This window comes from Anser brachyrhynchus, assembly GCF_964034855.1.
Source record: "Anser brachyrhynchus genome assembly, chromosome: 22".
NCBI classification, from domain to species: domain Eukaryota; kingdom Metazoa; phylum Chordata; class Aves; order Anseriformes; family Anatidae; genus Anser; species Anser brachyrhynchus.
This window is the reverse complement of record NC_137715.1, coordinates 3,044,385-3,065,809: the sequence shown is the minus strand read 5'-3', so window position 1 is coordinate 3,065,809 and position 21,425 is coordinate 3,044,385. Positions and strand designations below refer to the sequence as shown.

At 72.3% G+C, this 21,425-nt stretch overlaps 2 protein-coding genes across 2 annotated transcripts; both read right to left on the bottom strand.

Annotated features, from left to right (window-relative positions):
* Positions 1–147: 147 nt before the first annotated feature.
* Positions 148–12,458, bottom strand: WIPF2 (WAS/WASL interacting protein family member 2). Its single transcript, XM_080564651.1, is given in 10 exon segments — positions 148–1,001; positions 1,464–1,565; positions 1,704–1,866; positions 1,869–1,924; positions 3,086–3,308; positions 3,310–3,737; positions 4,136–4,258; positions 4,400–4,532; positions 4,897–5,003; positions 12,037–12,458. Coding segments are annotated over 9 exon segments (1,335 nt in total). The 5' UTR covers positions 4,963–5,003; positions 12,037–12,458; the 3' UTR covers positions 148–960.
* A 207-nt stretch (positions 12,459–12,665) lies between these two features.
* Positions 12,666–20,846, bottom strand: RAPGEFL1 (Rap guanine nucleotide exchange factor like 1). Its single transcript, XM_080564649.1, is given in 16 exon segments — positions 12,666–13,297; positions 13,567–13,621; positions 14,299–14,363; positions 14,479–14,566; positions 15,552–15,602; positions 15,732–15,822; positions 15,904–16,082; positions 16,165–16,287; positions 16,420–16,517; positions 16,604–16,771; positions 16,863–16,975; positions 17,606–17,703; positions 17,785–17,935; positions 18,332–18,410; positions 20,368–20,551; positions 20,553–20,846. Coding segments are annotated over 16 exon segments (1,923 nt in total). The 5' UTR covers positions 20,808–20,846; the 3' UTR covers positions 12,666–13,172.
* Positions 20,847–21,425: the final 579 nt, after the last annotated feature.

Here is a 21,425-nt window from a genome sequence, read left to right as displayed (position 1 = left end):
ACTCCCAGTTCCCCAGCCCTCCCAGTATCCCCAGTCCCAGCTCCCAGTCCTCCCAGTATCCCCAGGGCTCCCAGTACCCCCCCAGGCGGAAATGGGGCACCCAAGCAGAGCCCCCAGCGAGGCGCTGCATCCCCAGGGACACCGACGCACCGTTATTTCCTTTATTTAACCCAAATCCGTGCTCACGGCGGGGGGGGGGGGGGGTTCCCTCCTCCCTCCCCGCCGCCCCCCCCCGCAGCCCCCAGGGACCGAGGCGGGCGCTCGGGGAGAACCATTTCTTCCTTTATTTAACCAAAACCGCGTCCCCCCCCCCCCAGCGACGCGCCTCGCTCCCAGCTCCGCGGGGGGAAGGTTCCAGCCTCGTACAAAAACCAACAATAACAACAAAAACAAGTTAAAGGTGAGGATTTTAGTACAGCCGCCCCCCCCCCGCAGCACAAGCGTCCGGATCCGGTTAACGGGAGCCCCCCCCCCCCTCCCAGCACCGGCTGTCGCTCAGCGTAAGGCAAAGGGAGCCCCCCCGGGGGGCCGCATCCTGCCCCCCCCCCCCCGCTGCCTGCGGGGTAAAACGCCCGGATTTGGGGATTTAGTGTTAAAACGGGGGCTGCGAAACCCGTGGAGGACCCGTGGCGGTGCTGAGCCCCCCCCCAAGGCTCCTTCAGTGGGTCCTGTGCAAACGAAGAGCTCTGGGGGGGGGCTCCGTGGCTGCCCCGCGCCCCCCCCCACCCCCCCAAGCTCCTTGTGCCGCGGTGGGGAAGGGCTTTGGGGTGAGGGAGGGCCGGGGGGGGGGGCGCAGGGCTGGGGGGGGCACGAAGGCGCTGGGAGGTTCTCATGCAGGTTTCCTGGGGTGGGGAGGTGTTGTTTTTTTTTTGGGGGGGGTCCATCGGAGGAAAAGGTGGGGGGGGGGGCAGCAGCTCCGTGCCCCCGCTCAGGAAGAAGCCGCCGGCGCCGCCACCGCTTTCACCTGGGGATGGGGGGCAGAGGGGGGGCCCCGCGCGTGGCTGCGGGGAGAGAGAGGGGACGGTGAAACCGGCACCCGCACCAAAAAAAAAAAGGGGGGTTAGAGCCCCCCCACCCCCCCCCGGTGCTCCCCTCACCCCCCAGGCAGGGGGGGGGCTCTTAAAAAAAAATTCATGGCTCTGAAAATAACCCAGCTCAGCACGCCCTGGGGGGGGGGGTGCAGACCCCCCCGCGGCAAGGCCACGGTGAGGAGCAGGAGGGGGGGGGAGCCCCCAGGCTGGGAGCAGGGACAGGCAGGACCCGATATAAAAAAATAAAAATTAAAATAATAATAATAATAATAATAATAATAATAATAGTAATAAATAAAATATAATAGATATTCGTGATAATATTAATATAATAAATAATAAAAATATAATAATGAATAATAAAAATATAATAAGTGGAAATAAATGGAAATAAAAATAAAAAATAAGGCGGGGGGGCCGCGGCCCCCTTACCTCTGTTGGATTTGCTGGGGTAGATCCTCTGGAAGTATTTGTACTCCTCGGGGGCCGGGAAGTCTTCGACGGGGTGGAAGGAGTACTTGGCCTCGAAGTCGTCTGCAGAAAACGGGGGGGGAAAAAACAAAAAGCGGGGCGAGGGGGGGGGAAAGATGAAGCCAAAGGGCTCGGCGCTGCTCCCGGACCCCCCCTGGACCCCCCCGGACCCCCCCCACGCCGACCCCGAGCCGCACTCACCCAGCAGCGCCCTGACGGCGGCGATGGAGTCCCGGTGCCCGTTTCTCACCGGCGGGGGCGGCGGCGGGGGGGGCCCGGCCGGCGTGCGGGTGGGCGGCGGGGGGGGCTTCCCTCGGCCGGGGGGCTCGGAGGAGCCGTGCAGTCTGTAGGGGGGGGGGCGGCGGAGGCGGGGGGGGCGTCGCGCCCCCCATTGCGCAGCAGCGGCGGCGGGGGCGGCGGGGCTGCGAGGAGAGAGGGGGGGGGGGCTGGGGTGGGACGAGGCCCCCCCCCAACTCCCCCCGGGGGGCAGAAAACCCCGGCTCAGCGGGGTGGAGGGGGGAAAGGGACAGGGCCATCCTCCCCTGGGACATGTGGGGACGTTCCCCGCTTGCTCCCGACGTCTCTCTGCCCCCCGCCACAGATCAGGGTGGGGGTGAGCCCCCCGGGGTGGGGGTGAGCCCCCCCCAGGATGGGTGTAGGGCCCCCAGGATGGGTGTAAGGCCCCCAGGGTGGGTGTGAGCCCCCCAGGGTGGGTGTGAGCCCCCCCCGGGGTGGGCATGAGCCCCCCCCAGGATGGGCGTGAGCCCTGCAGGGTGGGTGTAAGGTCCCCAGGGTGGGTGTGAGGCCCCCAGGGTGGGCATAAGACCCCCGGAATGGGTGTGAGCCCCCCCCAGGATGGGTGTGGGCCCCCCAGGTGGGGGTGAGCCCCCTGGGGTGGGTGTGAGCCCCCCCAGGTGGGCGTGAGCCCCCCAGCTCTGCCCGCCGAGTCCCCCCCCGGCCGAGCAGCCCGATGTTTCGGGAGCCACGTCTCGCTCTGCCCCCAGAGGGGCCGCGAGCTCGCCCGCGCGAGGCTTCGAGGCCCTGCAGGTCCGTCTGCACCGCCAGCGGCGCGCGGGGTCCCGCGGCAGGACCCCCCCCCAGACCCAACCCCTCACTCCCACCCGGCCACCGCACGCTCCTCGTTAGGCTAATTACCCGCAGCCGGGCTGCGACCCGGCCCGGGGAGGCTGGCAGGGCCGGCAGCACGGCGCGGCTTGGCCGGGGCCCAGGCGGGAGCTGCGGTCTGGCCGCGGAGCCCGAGAGCGCACGGGGGGGCACCGGGGGGGGGGGCACGGCCACATCCCGGTGCCAACAAGAGGCACGGAAGGAGCTGGACAAACGGAGCCCAGGACCAGGGCCTCCCGCAGGACGGGACAACCCCGAAACCTCCCCGCGCTCGACCCCTGTGCTGGAAGAACCTCGCCGCGTCCCGGTGCCGCCGCTTCCCCCCCACCACCACCCCAGCCCCCCCCAAAAAAAAAACCCCACCACGACGGCTCCTCGCGCCCCGAGGCGCACCAGAGGGGCTCCGTCCCCGAAGAGCACCCAGCTTTTTTTTTTCTTTTTGTTTTTTTCTTCCTTACCTGCAGCGCGGCTGGGGGGGTCCCTGGCCGGCGGCGGGGGGCGGCCGCCCTGGAGAGACGGGGAGGCGGCGGCGGGCGGCGGGGGCGCGAGCCCCCGTAAGGGGCCGGGCGCCTTCCTGTGCAGGGAGTTGTGTCTCTGCGGCAGCTCGGGGGCGGCCTCGGCCACGGGGCTGGAAGGGCCGTTGGGGACGCCGGGGGGCTGGCGGTAAGGGGGCGGCGGGGGGGGCGAGGGCCTGGCCTTGAGCCCCGGTGCGGTGGCTGACGGGGGACGGAGGGGGTTTGCCGGGCGGCGGGGCCGGGGGTCCGTCCCTGCCGGGGGGCGGGCGCTGTCCCGGGGTGGGCGGCAGGGGCTTCTCCCGGTTGTAAGAGGGGATTTTGGGGCCGGGGGCGGGCGGCGCGGCGCTGCGGCGGCCCGGCGGCGGGGGCGGCGGGGCGGACGAGCTGTGCTTCATGCCGGTGGCGCCGGCGGCGGCGGCGGAGCTGGGCCGGGAGAGGTCGGGCAGGGAGGGCCTCTGGGTGCGGGGCAGCTCCGGCGGGGACCCTCGGCTGCCGTCGGCATCGTCCTGGGGGCGGCTGCTGCCGGCCGGCACCGGGGGCCTGGGGGCGGCTGCTCTGGAGCCGGGCGCTTGCGGGGTTTGCTTCGCCGAGCCGTCTGCGGGGAGGGCAAGAGGAGTGAGGAGCCCGGGATGGTGCCGAGCGCCGGCGCTGAGCCCACGGCGCCCGCACGGGGCATCCCGCCCGCCCCGCGGGGAGCTGCCTGGCACCATCGGGGAGCTGGCAGCGGGCTTGGCGCCGCCATCGGCTCGCTGGCACGGGCGGCAGGGGCGCCGGGCGAGGCGCACGCAGCGCTCGGGGCCCGGCGGGGAGGAGGTTCGGGCGCTCGGGACACCGCACGGAGACCGCAGCGTGCCCGCGGCCCTGCGGGGGCACTGAGCCGGGGGGGGCCCTGCTGCCGAACCGCCGAAATCCTCGGGCACGCGCGGCGAGAGCCTCGACCCCTTCCCGCCCCGGGGGGGCTCCCGGGGAAGGCCCCGCCGAGCGCAGCCCTACCTGAGCTCTCCTTCGCTCCCACGGGCCGCAGCTTGGGCACGCCGCCCTGGAAGAGGCCCCCCTTGGGCTGGATCGCGGCCGAGCCCGCGCCGTAGCCGCCGCCGCCGCCGCCACCCTTGGGCTCTGGGAGGAGAGAGGCACGGGGGTCACGGCGGGCAGAATTGGCTCCGGCCGGGAGGAACGGCGCGGGGAGAGGCGGGAGGGCGCCCCGAAGGGGCACGGCGGCGCCCCGCGCAAGGGGCCACGCCGGGCAGCTCGACTCACTCTCGAGGATCGGGGCGCTGCGGTCGTTGATCTGCGTCACTTTCCTGAGCTTGGTCCCTTTACAGATGTCCTGCAGGAGGGCCCCGCGGCCCCGCTGCTCCTCTCGGCTCAGTTTCGGCGGCTCCGTGTTCGCCTGGGGACCAGGGGCCGCTCAGCAGCAGCTCAGAGCCAGCCCAACAGCGACGCGCGCGGCGGGCACGGCCCGATCGCCCCGTCCCGTTTCTGCTCAGCCCCAGGCGCCCCGGCCCCCGGGCAAGCCCCCCCGGCGAGCCACGGTGGGGCAGGAGGTGCTGAGCCAGAGAAAATCCTGGAGGGGCCCACAGGCAGCCCCTTCCCTCGCACGGACTGCAGCGAGGGAAACCGAGGCACGGCCTGGGGGGCACCTGAAGGTGCTGGAGGAGGTCTGGGGACCAGAGGAGCCGTGGGCAAGGAGCGGCCGGAGGAGGGGGGGGGCGTGAAGAAGGGGGCGTCAGCGGGCCGGGAGAGAAGCCCCTTACCTGGCTGAAGGTGGGGGGCGGCGGGGGGCCGGGCGGCGGCGGCGGCGGCGGCGGGGGGATCGGCATCGCGGCTGCTCAGTGCTGGGGCCGAGGCCAGTCACTCATGGCTGCGGGACGGAGAGAGGGAGAGGTGAGGACGGAAGGGAGAGCTGCAGGAGGAACGCGGCCCCGGGGACAGCGCTGCGACGCCTCGCCCCCCGGGGCTACGGCCGTGGGAGGCCCCTGGGGTGCTGCACCCACGGGATCTGCACCCACGGGATCTGCACCCGGAGCTGCCCCGGCCCCGGCCCCACGGCCCCGGCGCGTCCCCAAACCCGCCTCGACGCGCCGCAGGAGCCCCAAGCTCCCCTCGAGGGCCGAGCGGCTGCGGATCCGCAGCAGGGACTGAGCGGGGCCGGGAGGGAGCCCGGGAGCACCACGAGGGGCCGGGACCCGGCCCGTGCCTCCGACGGCAGCCACCCGACGGCGGTGGCGGCGAAGGGAATAGGAACATGGTGACGTGGAGCCGCTCAGGGTCCCCGTTTCGGGGGCAGATCGAGGGGTGAGGGGGGAACAACCCCCCCCCTCTGAAGCCACGGGCTCCTTCCCCCAGGAAAAGCCCCGCCGTGAACGCCTTTACCCCAGAAGCTCCTTTACAACCCCGGCGACGGAAGGCAGGCGCCCGCGCCCTCTGTAAGGGCTCCTGTCGGGTATTCAAACCTCAGACCCCCTTCTCGGCCTCGGCTCCCGCTGGATAAACTACAGTTCACTGCTGCCGCGGCGCACGGAGCCTAAAATAAGACAGGGCCCGTCCCCGGGCCGGCCGTCCCCGCAGACAACGGGGCCCCGCGGTGCTGCTGTGGCTCCCCCTGCCCCCGAGCCCAGCAGCAGAGCTCAGCAGCGAGAAAATAATCGCGGAAAGCACCCGAACGAGAAGGGGCTCCGCCACTGAGCCAGCGGGTGAGGGCAGGAGCCACCCCTGCAGCCCCTCGGGACCGCCGGGTCCCCGGGGGCACCTCCACAGGGCCCCTTCCCCCCCCCCGAGGGGTCCCCTCAGCCCCCCGAGCCGCACCTTGCTGCCGAAACGCGCCCCGCCGGGCTCTGCGGGGGGGGGGGACGCTGCGCCGAGGCGGCCCGGCAGCCCCACGCGGGGCTGCGGCGTTCGCGGCCAGGCGGGATCGCAGCCAGCGCGGCACGGGCGCGCCAGGGAGCTGCCGGGACGGGTCCGAGCAGGAGGAGATCCTTCCCCGTGTGCTCCTTCTCCCTGCTCCTTCTCTTTGTGCTGCTTCTTCCTCCTCCTTCCTCGGCTCCTTCCCTGGCTTCTTCCCCAGATCCTTCTCCATGTGCTCCTTCTCCTTGCTCCTTCCCCATGCTCCTTCCCTGTGCGCTTCTTCTCCCTCTGTCTTCCTCGGCTCCTTCCCCATGCTCCTTCCCTGTGTGCTCCTTGCTCCTTCCCTGTGTGCTTCTTCTCCCTCCTTCCTCATGCTCCTTCCCTGGCTCCTTCCCCCGCTCCTTCCCTGGGGGCTCTTTCCCCGTGAGCTCCTTCTCCCTGCTCTTTCCCTGGCTCCTTCCCTGTGTGCTTCTTCTCCCTCCTCCTTCCTCGGTTCCTTCCTCGTGCTCCTTCCCTCTGTACTCCTTCCCCGTGCTCCTTCTCCTTGCTCCTTCTCCTTGCTCCTTCCCCGTGCGCTTCTTCTCCGTCCTTCCTCGGCTCCTTCCTCAGCTCCTTCCCCGGCTCCTTCCCCGGTTCCTTCCCTGCCCGCAGCAGGATCGCGTCCCCAGGGGGCTGCGAAGCGCGGTGTCAGGAGGGGACGGCCGGAGCCAGCCGGGCTGGAGGTGCTTAGCAGAGCTGCTGCCGAGAAGCACGGCCGGTAACGAGGCTCCTGACTCGGGGATCGGGGCTCCTGACTCAGTCCCGTGTGTCACGGACCCGAGCCAGCACCGCTGGCCGTCACCTCCGCCACCAACCCACATCCCCCAGGGCCACCTCCCGGGGTGCAGCTGGGGAGGAGAGGGGGCATTTCCCCCCCCGGGAGCCCCTTTCGGGGGGGAGAATATATTTACCCGCGCCCGGGTAGAGGCTGCGAGCTGGCAGAGCGCGGGAGGAGGGCAGGGAGGAGCTGAACCCGAAGCAGCTCGGGGAGAAACCGGCGCCGAGCCCCCGGGAAGCGGGGCGCTGCGGCTCGGCCCCGCTCGGATGAAAGGTAAAAAGCAGAAAGCAAAAAGCAGAAAGCAAAAAAAAACAAAAGCAAGAAGCAGAAAGCAAGAAGCAGCCGGGCCGGAGGAAGGGGGCTGAGCGGTGCTGAGACCCCGGTGGGAGCGCTGGGGCCGTCCCCCCCCCAAGCCTTCAGGCCACAGCCCCGAGATCTCTGATGGTCCTGGGAGCAGCCGTGGGTGGCGAAGGGCAGGGAGACGCGACCCAAATCCTCCGGGGGTGAAAAAAAGCCCCCCCAGCGCCGCTCAGCACCCCTCGCTGCCTCGCGTTTGCCGTGCGGAGACCTCCCGGGACGCGGCGGCCGCCCTGCAGCTCCCCACCACCGTGGGGCCCTCCCCGTGCCCACCCCTGGGGGGGTTTCGGGGGCTCCCGGTGCCGTGGCAGCCCCCTGAGCTCGCGGGGAAAGGCCCGAGGCGGGGGCAAAAACCCCAAAAAGCGACGCCCAGTGGCGTGTGTCCCCCCCCCAAAAAAAAACCACCCGAATTCGCTCAGCAGCTGCCGTCCTCCAGCAGGACGCGCGCCCGGCTCGGCCCAGGGCCCCCCCGTCGGATGCTTCAAACGGCCCCGATTTCGGGGGCTGAACCCGCCGCTGGCTCCCAGAGGTGCCCGCTCAGCACCCAGGGCCCGCTCAGCACCCCGGGCCGCCCCCTGCGGGCACCCTACAAGCCCCCTGCTCGCTGCGGGGGGGGGGGGGAGCGAGACACCCCCCCAAAAGCAACCCCGGGCGCCGCCGGTGCCCCGAGGGCGGCGGGCTGGGGTTTTTTGGGCGTTCCCTGTTTTTTTTTCCGGCGTTCCCTGTTTTTTTTCTTTTTCGGGGGGGGGGGATTCGGGTGCTGGGGGGGGCGTCTCGCTGCAGCAGGCCGGCGTTCGCAAAGGGCCCCGCGCCCTGGGGGAGGCAGCGGCTTCGGAGCCCACGCCGAGAGGAGCCCCCAGCCCCCGAGGGCGGCTGCGGGACGCGGCCGCACCGGTTCAGGGACGGCTCCCAAGGCCCGGACCTCGCCGGGCTCCTTTTCCTGACCCCCCCCGGCTCCCCACCCGAAGCCTCGCCCCCCCCCGCCCCCCGAATTCAGGCCCTGCCTTCCCCAGCGTCTCAGCCCCTTCCTTCCCTGGGGGGCCGAGGCGGCGCCCTAAATGATTTACCCCACGGAGAGCCGCGGTGGGACCTCGGGGCCGGGAATCACCGACGGCCCCCAGTCCCCGACAATGCGTTTCCCAACAAAACCCCAAACAAAATGTTTCTGATGATTATGGGACGGGCTCCGCGGCCCTCGGTGGGGACATGCCCCCCCACCCCCCCGTAACCCCTGGACCCCGAGCCGGGGACGCGCCGGCGGCTCTGGGCCGAGCTCGGTTGGCAGAGGCAGGAGCAGGAAAAATCCTTTTTGGGAGGGCACAGACCCCCCCAGGAGCAGGAAAAATCCTTTTTGGGAGCGCAGACCCCCCCCCCCAGTGCCGGTGAGGAGGGAGAGGAAGGCGGGGAGGCGGAGGCGGCACACGAGGGGAGCAGCCGGGAGCCGCTCGGAGCCACGGCTCCGTCCCGCCTGTGCCCCCCGAGGCGGCCGGAGCTGACCCGGGGAAAATTTGTGGGTTTGGGCTGCCCCGAGCAGCCTCAGAGGGATCCCGGGGCGCTTTATAACCCCCCCACACACACCCAGCAGCACTGGGGTGCGCTCAGGGGGGTGCCAGGCGCAGAGCGAGGCGGGCCGGGGGAACCCGCGGCTCTTCTCTTCCCACCGCCGGGGCACGGAGCTGTCGGGGAAACGGCCCGGGTGGTGTCGGGGGGGGGCGGGGGGGGGCAGGCAGCACGTCTCCAGCTCCAGCCTGCCACCCCGAGCTCACGCCAACAGCCGCCGTGGCGCCCGCGGGCTGAGCCACGAGGCGAGGCGAAATACGCCGCCGGGACGGGCGCCTCGGCGGCAGCGGGCCCGCCGCGGGCTGAGCCTCACCGGAGGCCGGGGGCTGAGCCCCCGGTGCTGAGCCCCCGGCGCTGAGCCCGGGGCCCAGGACCGTCGCCAAAGCCCTGGCGGCGCCGGCACGCACAAGCGGCGTCCCCACGAGACGTCGCCGCGTCACGAAGCCCCGGCGCTGCGCCGCCCGCTCCCCTCGCCGTGCGCCTTCCTCCTCCTCCTCCTCCTCCTGGCTACCGGGGCGCCGCCAGCTCCGCTGCCTCTCCCCAGTGCTCCCAGTAGGTCCCAGTAGGTCGGAGGCGCTGGGGCTGTGCCTCTTTCGCAAGAGCTGCGGGCCGCGGTGCGAGGCGGCCAAGTGCCGGCAGGGTTCTCCCAGGCAGGGGCCGGCCGGGGGACGCGCTCGGGGCGGCCTCGAGGGGCCCCAAAACCCCAAAGACCCGGCCGGGAGGCAGCAGCCGCCCGGAAAAACCTCCCCGCTGGGTTCGTCGGGGTTTAGGGGGCTGAGGAAAGGCCCCTTCCCTCGCGGGGGCGCGCAGGGAGGGGAATTAGGGGACGCGCCCGGTGCTCGCGCGAGGCCCCGAAGCTGCAGGCACCGCGCACGCCGGCCGGATTTAGGGCACGGGATCAATGGGGGGGGGGGGGGGGCAGCGGCAGGGGTCCCGCTGGTGTGACGGCCCCAAACGGCCGGGCAGGGCCGCCCCACAGGGCCCCAAAACCTGGGGCTGGGGGGGGGAAGCGAGCCAAGCGGGGTCCCCGCACAGCCGGGTCCGTGCTCGGCTTCATTTTAGGGCCGCGGGCGCCACGAACGCTAACGGGGGAGGGGACACAGAGGCTGGGGGACGGCGCTGGGGGGTGCTGGCCGCGAGCACGCCCCGCCACGAGGCGCAGGACCCCGGCGGCAGCCACCCCCGGGTGCCCCCACAGCCCCGGGAGTCGAAGCCGCGCTCCCTCCTCCTGGATCGCGTCCCCGGCCCCCGGCAATGCTCATGCTGAGGTCTTAATTTGGGGGGGGGGGGGGGGGGGTTAAGCCCTGCGGCTCGTTAACGGGTTGGAATTTGGGGGTTTGACGTCCCCCGGCCGCAGCCGCCGTGAGCTGCGGGGCCTCGCGCGCCCGCGTCGCCGGCCGATTTGGGGCCAAAAATTATTTTACTTTAAATAAACCCAACTCACGGCGTCGGGGGGGGGGGGGGGCAAGGGGGGCAGAAGGCAGCAGCCCGGGCGGGGGGCGGGGAGGGGATGATGGCCCCAGGACACCGCTCACCTCCACCGGCATCCCGACGCTAGGCACGGGGTGGCACCGAGCTCGCTCGTCTCCGCCCTCTCCCCATTCTCGGGGGGCAGGAGGGGGGTCCCGTGCTGCCGCCCGGCCCCGCAAAGCCCCCGCAAAGCCCCACAAAGCCCCGCACCTCCCACCCACATGCAGGTGATATCGGGGAGGGGGTCGATATCCACACACACACCCCCCCCCGCCGGCCCCGTTTGGTTCCCGGGACGGGGAAAATCGGGAGCGGGGAGCGCCCCGCAGGCAGCTGAGGGTCGGGAGGCAGCTCCTGCCTCCTCCTCCTCCTCCTCCTCCTCCTCCTCCTCCTCCTGGCCCCAAAAAACCACCAGCCAGGGCCGGGGAGGAGTTAATTAGGGCAGAGCCGGGGCCGGGGCAGAGTTAATTAGGGCAGAGCCGGGGCGGCAGGGAGACAAACCCCAGCACAGCGCCGGCTCCCACAACCGCCCCCCCCCCGGAGCTCAGCACCCCACAGAGCCCCGCGGGGCTGGCGGCGAGCTGCGCACCCCCAGAGGCTTTGCCCCCCCCCAGGGGGAGCGGGGTCCCAGTGAGGGGAAGCTCGGCCTCACGGCCGGCAGCTCACCGCATTTACACCCCCCCCCCACGCCCCCCCCCGAGGCCTCCCGGGACGCGGATCGGTGGCAGCTGGCTCTGAGGGGAGGCGGCGGTGCCTTGGGGACCCCCCCAGGAGCCCCAATTCCGCCCCCCCCCCTCCTCCCCCCGACACCCAGAAGCTCCCGGGCAGGTGGCGGCTCACGGGGGGAGCTGCTGGGGGGGGGGGGGGCACGGCGAAGGGATGGCAGGGCCGGAGCCTTCCCCCTGAGGGCGGGCTGGGGGCACTCTGCCCGGGGGTCCCGGTGTGAGCCCCCCCCGGCTCCTTAGGGATCCCACAGCCCCCTTACAAGAACTCACACCCCCCCACACTGCCTCTCTACCCCACCCTACATCCCCCCATTGCCTCCCTATGGACCCCCCACTCCCCCAGCTGCCCTCTCACAGACCCCCTGACCCCCCCATTGCCCCTTTAGGGACCCCACATCCCTCCAGCTGCCCCCACACAGACCCCACGCCACCCCCCCGCCTCCTTATGGACCCCATGACCCCGTTCTGCCTCTTTATACTCTCAGAACCCACCCACTGCCCCCCATACACACCCCATGCCCCCCCCCCCCGCCTCCTTATGGGCCTCCTGACCCTCTTATGCCTCTTTATAGACCCCTGCCCCCCCCACTGCCCCTTATTATTTACACACCCCAACCCCCCCCATTGCCTCCTTATGGCCCCCCAGACCCCCCCGGTGCCTCCCTATGGATTCCTTATGGATTCTTACTGCCCCCACACACACCCCACGCCCCCCCCACTACCTCCTTACGGGCCCCACACCCCCCCCCCCACTGCCCCTTTACACACCCCACACCCCCCCCGTTGCCTCCTTACGGCCCCCCAGACTCCCTTCTGCCCCTTTATAGACCCCTGCCCCCCCCCAGTGCCCCCCGCCCACCCCCCACTGCCTCCTGACGGGCCCCACGCCCCCCCCACTGGCCCCATACACCCCCCCCGTCCCCCCACACCCCCCACATCCCCCTCCCACCCCCCCCACCGCCCCCTCATAGGCCCCACGCGCCCCCCCAGCCCCACAGGACCCCCCTCCGGCGCCCTCCTCCCCCCACAGGCCCCGGTACAAGCGCGGCCACGGCGCCCCGAGAGACCCCCGGGCCCCCCCAGCCCCTCCCGGACCCCCCCGGGCCCCCCCCGCTCCTCACCGCCGCCCGCGGCCTCCTCCCGCCGCACCCGGAAACGCGGCCCCCGCGCCGCCGTCCGCCCAACAAAATGGCGGCCGCCGCCCCGCCTGCGCCTGCGCGGGCAGAAGCCGGATGAGGGAGGGGCAGCGGCCGGGCCGCGGCGCCATGTTGGGGAGGTCGGGCGGCCATATTGGGAAGGGCTGTGGGGAGGGAGGTGAGGAGCAGGCGCGCGGCCGCCATCTTGGGAAGGTCAAGATGACGGTGAGGGCGCCCCGCTCTTCAGGCGGCCCGGGGGTGGGCGGAGATCCGCCGGAAGCCGAGAGGCCGTTCGGGGCCCGGGGATGCCGCGGCCAAGCTCGGGGGCCGCCGCTCCCTGTATAAAGCTCAGGCGGTTTTATTTCCTGGCAGCCATGTTGGTAAGGTCAGGCTACTTCCTCTGTAGCCGCCATGTTGGGAAGTCACGTGGCTCGCTGTTTGCAGCACCGCGTCAGCCCGCGGCCACCCTGAGAAGGTCGAGGCCCCGCAGACGGTAGCGGCCCGCCGTGACGCCAACAGCACGCCTCTGACGTCACTCCCAGCATGACGTCACTCCACCATGACGTCACACACACCCCACCCCCCAGCAGCCCCCCCAGAGGCAGGACAGGGGCACGGGGACAGCCATTTATTGGGCCTCAGGCTCGGCGGTGGGGCTTCCTTATTATTATTTTTTTGTTATTTTTTTTTTTTTTCCTCCTTTTTCTTAAAAAATAGATTTACAATTAAAGACGGCATTTTTGGTACAAAATATATACATTCTGGGGGCGCGGCGCCCCGGGCATGGGCAGAAGCAGGGCTGCGGGGGGGGGGGGGTGGGGAACACATACAAAAATAGGGGGGGGCTCCCCGTGGAGGGGGTGGGGGCAGGGGGCCGGGACCCCCCCCATCACCCCCCCCCCATCCCAAACCGGGGGCCAGGACCCCCCCCCACAGCCCCCCCACCCCAAATCCCCGGGGCCGGGACCCCCCCCCACACCCCAACCCTACGGGGGTGAAACACGGGAGGGGGGGGGGATGTGGGGGGAGACCCCAAACCCCTGCCCCCCCCCGGCCAAAGTGCGTCAGTGCTGGGGGGCCGGACCCCCCCGGCCCCCCCCCTTAGGACCCCCCCCCCCGGCTCACTGGGCGCCGGGCTCCAGCTTGTAGGAGAGCTCGAAGAGGAGGTTCTGGTTGTCGATCACCTGCAGCTGCCGCACGTAGGCCTTGGTCTGCAGCTGGCTGGGGGACGCCTCCAGCTCCAGGCCTGCAAATGGGGGGGGCGGGGGGGGGGCTCAGGGGCTGGGGGGGGGGGGGCACGGGGTTGTGGGGATCCCCCCCCCCTCCCAGGCCTGGGGTTGGAGCCCAGGGGAGGGGAGGCAGGGCCACGGAGGGGGCCCGGGCCCATCTCGTGGTCCCAGCCCTGTCCTGTGTGTGTCCCCCCCCCCCCCCCGCAGTGAGGATTTGGGGAGGGGTCCAAGGGGGGGTGGGGATGGGGAGGGGGGGGGGCACTGGGAACCCCCCCCCCCTACTCACAGAGGGGGCGGCTCCGGTACTTGCGGATGGTCCTCACTTTCTCAGCGATGCAGTGCTGGGGCACAGAGCACCCCCCCCCCGTCAGCACCTGGACCCGGGGAACCCCCCCATTTCCCCCCCCAAGGAACCCGGGACCTCCCCCCCCCAGGAACCCCAGGGACCCCCCCCATTTCCCCCCCCCCAGAACCCTGGGGACCCCCCCCCATTTCCCCCCCCCCCCTTCCCCCTCCATTTCCCCCCCCAGGAACCCTAGGGACCCCTCCATTTCCCCCCCCCAGGAACCCTAGGGACCCCTCCATTTCCCCCCCCCAGGAACCCTAGGGACCCCCCTGTTCCCCCCCCAGGAACTGGTGACACCCCCCCCTTCCCCCCCCATTTCCCCCCCCAGGAACCCTAGGGACCCCTCCATTTTCCCCCCCCCCAGGAACCCTAGGGACCCCCCCCCATTCCCCCCCCCCCAGGCACCCTGCACCCCCCCCCTTTCCCCTCCCAGGAACCGGGGATCCCCCCCTTCCCCCCCCCTTCCCCCCCCCCCCCAAGGAACCCTTCTCCCCCCCCCATCTCCCCCTATGGGGATGCTACCGAGCACCCCGCACCCCACAGCCCCCCCCTCACCCCCCAGGTCACCCTACAGGGATCGGTCCCATCACTAAGGGCCCCCCCCCACCTTCACTGTCCCCCCCCCCCCCCCCGGGGGTCCCCTGGCTGTGCCCCCCCCCCCAGGACACCCACCAGCTTCTCCACGTTGACCAGCCCGTCCAGGAGGGTCTTGCTGCCTTCGTGCAGGAAGGTCAGGTCTGGGGGGGGGATGGGGGGGTACACGGGGAGGTGAGGGGACCCCGCAGGACCCCAACCGCCCCCCCTCACACCCCCAAAAAGTCTGTGTCCCCCCCCCCCCCCCCAACCCCAGACCTTTGAGGATGAGCGGAACGAAGGGGATGAGGGGGGGCTTCATCTTGGCCAGCACCTCCCGGTAGGTCTTGTGGTTCCTGCAGGGGTCCTGGGGGGGTAATTGGGGGGGGGGGGGGGGTGGACGGGGGGCTCCCCACGGGTGGCAGCGCTATGCCCAGGACCCCCCCCCCCTTGTCCTCCATGGAGCTCCCGGGCACCCACGAGCACCCCAAAGACCCCACAGAGACCCCCAGAGACTCCACAGGCTCCCCAAGGACCCCACAGAGCTCCTGGGCACCCACGGGCTCCCCAGAGACCCCACAGGCCCTCTAGCCACCCATGGGCTGCCCAAAGACCCCACAGAGCCCCCAGGCACCCATGGGCTCCCCAGGGACCCCCACGGAGCTCCTGGGCACCCAAGGGCTCCCCCGGGACCCCACCTAGCCCCCAAGCACCCATGGGCTCCCCAGGGACCCCCACGGAGCTCCTGGGCACCCAAGGGCTCCCCCGGGACCCCACCTAGCCCCCAGGCACCCCCGGGCTCCCCAAAGACCCCATGGAACTCCCAAGCACCCAAAGGCTCCCCAAAAACCCCACAGAGCCCCCAGGCACCCAAGGGCTCCCCAGGGACCCCACAGAGCTCCCGGGCACCCACGGGCACCCAAAAACCCCCCAGAGCTCCTGGGCACCCAAGGGCTCCCCAGAGACCCCAGGGAGCTCCCAAGCACCCAAAGACTCCCCAGAGACCCCACGGATCTCCCGGGCACCCAAGGGCTCCCCCGGGACCCCATGTAGCCCCCAGGCACCCCCGGGCTCCCCAAAGACCCCATGGAACTCCCAAGCACCCAAAGGCTCCCCAAAAATGCCACATAGCCCCCAGGCACCCAAGGGTTCCCCAGAGACCCCATGGAGCTCCCGGGCACCCAAGGGCTCTCCCCAGGGACCCCACACTGCTCCTGGGCACCCACGAGCACCCCAAAGACCCCACGGAGCCCCCACGCACCCACAGGCTCCCCAAAAACCCCACAGAGCCCCCAGGCACCCCCGGGGTTCCCCAACCCCCCCCCCCCGTGCCCGGCCTCCCCCTCCCTCACCGTCAGGTTCTCAAATTTCCGAAACAGATTTTTGAATTTCCCCGGCAGCTTCTGCAAGACAAAAACCCCGGGGGGGGAGCGTGAGCACCCCCCCGAGGGGGGTCCGGGTGCCGACGGAGGGGTCCCAGCCCCGAGGGAGGGGGGTCCCAGCCCCCTCCCCCCCCCCCCAAAGCCCCTCACCTCCCAGGTGAGGCGCAGGCGGCTGATGGCCGCGTTGTTGAGCCCGATGACGACGGCGTAGAAGGACAGCATGTCCTGGTTCTGCTTGCATCTGGGGGGCGGCGGGTTGAGACCCGGCGGGGTCCCCCCGACCCCCCCCCCCCCCGGACCCAAATAAAACCCCGGCGCTCACATGGCCGCGATCTTGATGAGCTTTTTGAGCAGGTGGGCGCGCTTGCCCAGCGACTCGCAGAGCAGCAGCTCGGTGCCCACCCAGTGCTGCACCTCGCTGCAGCGCTGCAGCAGCAGCTCCAGGTTGGCCGTCTCCCGCCGCCCGCGCTCCCCGTGGAAGACGTAATCCACGAATTCCAGCTGCCGGCGTAAGGTCACACACGGTTAAGGACCCCCCCCCCACCATAGGGTATTTTGGGGTCCCCCCCCCTTGGCCGCCCACCTCGTGGATGCAGCGGAAGAGCTCCCAGTGGAAGGCGGTGAGGTGGTTGGCGATGTCCTCGGGCTCCACGCGGTGGATCTCCGTGTCCCCGGGGACCACCGGGATCTCCTCGGGCAGCGGCACCTGCGAGGCAGTGCAAGGGAAGGGGGGGGGGGGTCGGGGCCGGGGCGGGGGGAGGCATCGGGAGGAGGCTGGAGCGGGGGGAGGCCGTGCCGCGGGGTCCTCCGCGAAGGCTCCCCCCCCCGGGGTGCTCACCAGCGAGTCGAGGGCGTCCTTGGTGCAGGCGAAGAGGTGGCTGTTGATGCCCAGCGTGGTGAAGACGCACTCCTCGCTGGGCTGCAGCACCGCTTTCTCTGCCCGGACAGCGAGGGGGGGGTCAGCACCGACCTGCCCTGCACCCTACAACCCCCCTCCCGACCCCCCCCAGGCCCGTGGCCACCTCCGGACGAGGCCACGGTGACGAGGACGAGGGCGTCCTCGCGGGCGCTCTGCTCCTCCGAGTACTGCAGCTTCTCCGTCACCGAGGCCAGGATGTCCTGCACCGAGGCCGAGAGGCGGCTGCGGATGGTGACGTACGAGTGGTCGGGCATGTAGACGCGGCAGAAGACTGCAGAGGACGGATGGGGGGGGTGGGGGGGTCGTCAGAGCCGCACGGGACCCCTCGCCCCCCCCACCCCGTTGTCCCCCCCCCGACTCACTCTCGTCGGAGCCGCGGAAAGCCACCCGGGTCTGCAGGCAGGAGTCGATGCGGCGGAAGTGGCGGAACAGCGGCTTCACCTGCTTGCTCGGGGGGGGCGTCTCGTCGGCCACCCTGCGGCACCGCGGCGGCCTCAGCACCCGAGGGTGCCACGGACACAGCCCCCCCCCCCCCCCCCCCCGGGTCCTTGCTCTTTGAGCTCATGGCCCCCAGACCCCAGGTGACCCCGAGGAACACAACCTCGTGCGCCCCCACGGGGACCCCCGGTACCCCAGGGGGACCCCAAGCACCCCACAAGGACCCCATAAGCACCCCACAAGGACCCCAAGCACCCCACAAGGACCCCAAGCACCCCACAAGGACTCCACACACTCCATGGGGACCCCACAAGGACCCCACATGTCCCACGGGGACCCCCAGTGCCCCCATGAGGACCCCACAAGCACCCAACACACCCCACAGGGTCCCCCAGTGCCCTGTGGGGACCCCAAGCACCCTGTGGGGACCCCATAAGCACCCCATGGGGACCCCATAAGCACCCCATGGGGACCCCCAGTGCCCCACGGGGACCCCACAAACACCCAACACACCCCACAGGGACCCCCAGTGCCCCATGGGGACCCCAAGCACCCCACGATGACCCCAAGCACCCCACGATGACCCCACAAGGGCCCCAAGCACCCCATGAGGACCCCACAAAGACCCCAAGCGCCCCACGGGGACGCCACAAGGGCCCCCACTCACTTCAGCTCCACCGTCTCCACGAGCTGGTGCAGCTTGAGGATGTCGTCCTCCAGCTCGTGGTACAGGGCCGTGTCCTTCATGATGAGCAGGTACAGCTCCTGGGGGGCCCAGGGGGGCTCAGGGGGCGGCGGGGCCACGCGGGGGGGGGAAGGTGTTGGGCAGGGGGGGGGAGCACCCACCTTGATCACCTTCCCCGCGCTCTCCTCCTCCTGCAGCAGCCCCTTGTAGGTCTCGAGGAAGTGCAGCAGCACGGCCAGCACCGCGCGCTTGCGCCGCAGCCCCGCGCCCTCCTCCCAGCACGCCGGGGGGCTGCCGCCCGCCAGCACGAAGGTGGCACCGTCAAGGAGGCAGCGGGGCGGGGGGAGCAGCGGGGACCCCGACCCGCCCCCACGCACCCCTCGCGGCACCCTGGCACCCACCCTCATTCCCCCCAGCTCCCTCCTCACGCCCTCCAGCTCGTTGCAACCTCGCGCCCCCCCCCCCCCCCCGCACCCCTGTGGCACCCTGGTGCCCACCCCAGCGCCCACCCCGGTGTCCTCATGCCCACCCCGGTGTCCCCCCGGTTGCACCTTCACCGTCACCCCCGTGTCACCACCATGCCCTTCCCGTGCCCAGCATCCGGCCCTCGTCACCGCACCCTGGTGCCCCCCTCGTGGCACCCTCGCGCCCACTCTCATCGCACCCTTTGCCCCCCTCGTGCCCCCCCCAGGCCCCCCCCAAGGATATTGCTGGTGCAGCTGCTGCAGGAAGCGCTCGGTGGGCAGGAAGAGCGAGTGCGTGAGCACGATGTCGTCCAGCAGCGAGTCTGGGGGAAATGGGGAGGGGGTCAGGGGCGGGGGCACCCCCCCACCACCACCAAAACCTCCACCTGGCGAGGGGAGCGAGGCCGATTCCCGAGCCGCCGCCGAGCCCCCGCGCTGAGTCAGGGCCCCGCTCCCAGCCCCGCGGGGACGGCGGCTCCGGGAGGAGCAGGGGCAGAGGCGCCGGGCAGGCCCCGAGCCGCGCGACGCCCCGCTGCGGGCGCACGGGGACACGGCTCCCGGAGGGCCGAGCAGTGGGGAAACTGAGGCAGGGGGCGAGGGGCAGGCGGCACAGCCGCTGCTACCGAGGGACAAGGTGACGGTGCCGGGGACGCCACCACGGAGCTCTCCGGGCTGCCACGGGCGGCCCCGGGGAGGGCGTTTTGGCACGGCCCAGCCGAGCCCCAGCCGTCGCGGTGCGCCCAAGGGCCGCCGGTGCCGGGGCACGGAGGGGACGCAGCCGGCGCGGTGCCCGGTGGCCCCGTCCGCGCCTGCGCCCTGCCGCTGCCTTGACCTTTGGACACGGCGCCGCTTCCTCGCCCTGCCCCACGTGGGCGTCCCTGCGCCAACCCTTGGCCTAGGGTGGGAGCGGGTCCCCGGTGACCCCCCCCACCCCCCCCCCGGGCTGCCCCCACCAGCCCCCCGCTCGTTAACCTGGCCACAAAACCGTGCCGAGCCCGGGACCCCACATCCAGCATCCTGCAACCGCAGCGGGGCCTGGGGTGGGCAGCGGCAGCGTGGGGGGGGCCTGGGCAGGTGCACAGCCCCCGGCCCCCCCAGCCCCACGTGCAGCCGCCCCCCCCCCCCCCCCAGGCTCTATTTGGGGGCAGAAGATGCCCAAACCCCCCCGCCCCAAGGGGGCTGCAGCTCCTCCACAAGCCCAGACCCCCGGGTGCCCTTCCTACGTGCATCAGTGCCGGGACCCTGTGGGACGTGCAGAGCAGCCAGCGGCAGAGGGGGGGAGTCCCCGGACACCCCCAGCCGCCCGTCCCACCCCCTCCAACCCTGCCTCAGTTTCCCATCCCTCCGCAAACCCCAGCCTCGCGCTAAAGCCAGGTGAAGGGACGGCGTTCCCCCGCCCGCTGCTGGGAGCCCCGGATCCCCGCCGGCTCGGGGGGGGCCCCCCCACGCTGCCCACACGCCGGGGGCCCCCCCGCGCTCCCCGCACACCGCAGGGCCGGGCCTGGCAGCGTGTTGGTGCAGGCAGAGCCAGCGCTGCCAGTCCCGGCTCGCTCCCACCCCAAGGGCTCCCTCGTTTCGGTGAGCCCCACCCCGGCCCCCGGCACCTTCCCTGGAGCCCAGCCACGGCTTTTGGGGGGGGGCTCCCACCTTCCCCCCCACCCCACCCCGGCTGCCCCCAGAAGAGGGTGGCCGGAGCAGGGGGGGCTGCATGGGGGGGGTGCGCTCGCAGCCCACCTGGCTCCCACCCACCCGAACCCCCCCCCCAGCACCTCGGGGAACCGCAGTGGCCGGTGGGAAGGGGGGGGATAAAAATAAGGGGGGGGGGTGAGGGGCACCCCCTCCGCAGCCCCCCCCCCCCCCCCCCCGGGGTTAATTTTAGCACCGGCACAACGTTAACCATTAACCGGGAGGCTGCCGGCGGCTCCGCACCACCGCAGTCGGTGCCCCCCCCCCGCCCCCCCCCCGCAGGGCGCCACGCACAGCCCCCGACCCCCGCAGGGTGCTCGGGGACACCCCCCCCCCCCGCACCCCGCACCCCCCCGCCCGGCCCCGCTCCCGCAAGGCCTCATCCTGACCTTGACCCCCCCCAATTTTTGCAGCCCCCCCCCACGGCGCTTCTGCACGGTGCCACCCCCCCTCCACCCGCAGCATCCCCCGCGCCCCCCCTCCCCCCCCGCAGCCTCCCCCCCACCCCCGCACCCCAATTCCCGCACCCCCCGGGGTCCCGCATCCCCCCCCCCCCCCCCCCCAAAAAAAATCCTCCCCCCCCCCCCCCGGTACCTGCTCCGCAGCCCCGGCCGTGCGCCCCCCCCGCCGGCAGCCGCTCGAGGAGCGCGGTCAGGAGGCGCTCGGGGGGCGCGGGGGGGGCGGGGGGGCAGCAGCAGCAGCAGCGGGCGGCGGCGGGGGGGGGCGGCAGCGGCGGCGGCTCCGGGCTCGGCAGCGGCTCCCGGTCGCGGTCCCCCCCCCGGGGAAAGCTCGGAGGGGGAAAGAGCCGAAGGGGAGCGCGGCGGAGCCTCGGGGGCGGGGGTGGCGGGGGGGGGCCGCAGCTCCAACCACCCCCCCTCGGCCGGCCGAGGCCCCCCCGGCTCCTCGGGGGAGGAGAGGGGGCGAGAGAGGCTCCGCCGCCGGGGCACCGGGAGCGGGGCCGGGGGGGCAGCCCCGGGGGGGCGGGCGGGCAGGTGCGAGCCCGGCTTCTTCAGCAACTTCTCCAGCGGCTTCATGGCCGGGGGGGGCTCAGGGACCCATGGGTGGTGAGAAGGGGTGGGGGGGGGGGAGGGAAGGGGAGGGGGGCGGGGGGGGGGGGCTCCGTTCGGGGCTCGGGCCCCGGCGCCGCGCTCCGCCTGCCCCGCGCCTGCCGCGCGCTGCGCCCCGCCGCGGCCCCGCCGAGCCGCCGCCGCCAGCCCCCGCCCCGCCCCGGCCCGGCCCCGCCGCCGCCCCCTGCCCGCCCCCGGGCCCCCCCCCCTCCTCCCTCCGGTCCTACCGTCGTCCCCCCCCCCCCCACCGGGGCTCAGCCCCCCCCCCCCCCACCTCCGCCTCCACGGGACGCGGTCACGCGTGGGGAGTCGGTGGCAGCCCCCCCCCCTTTACGCCGCCCCCCCCACCCCCAATCCAGCACCGCCGAGCCGCCCCCGCGCCCCCCCCCCCCCAAAACCCGCAGCACGGGCTCAGCGCACCGCCCACGCCCCCCCCCCCCCACCGTGGGAAAAACCCGCAGGGGGGATGCGGGACCCTCCCCCCCCCCCACGCCCACTCCGCGGGGGAGGGATGCGGGGCTCCCCGCGCCCCCCCCCCCCCCCCCAGGGCTCTCCCCCCCCCACCCCGAGGGCAGGGCAGGGCCG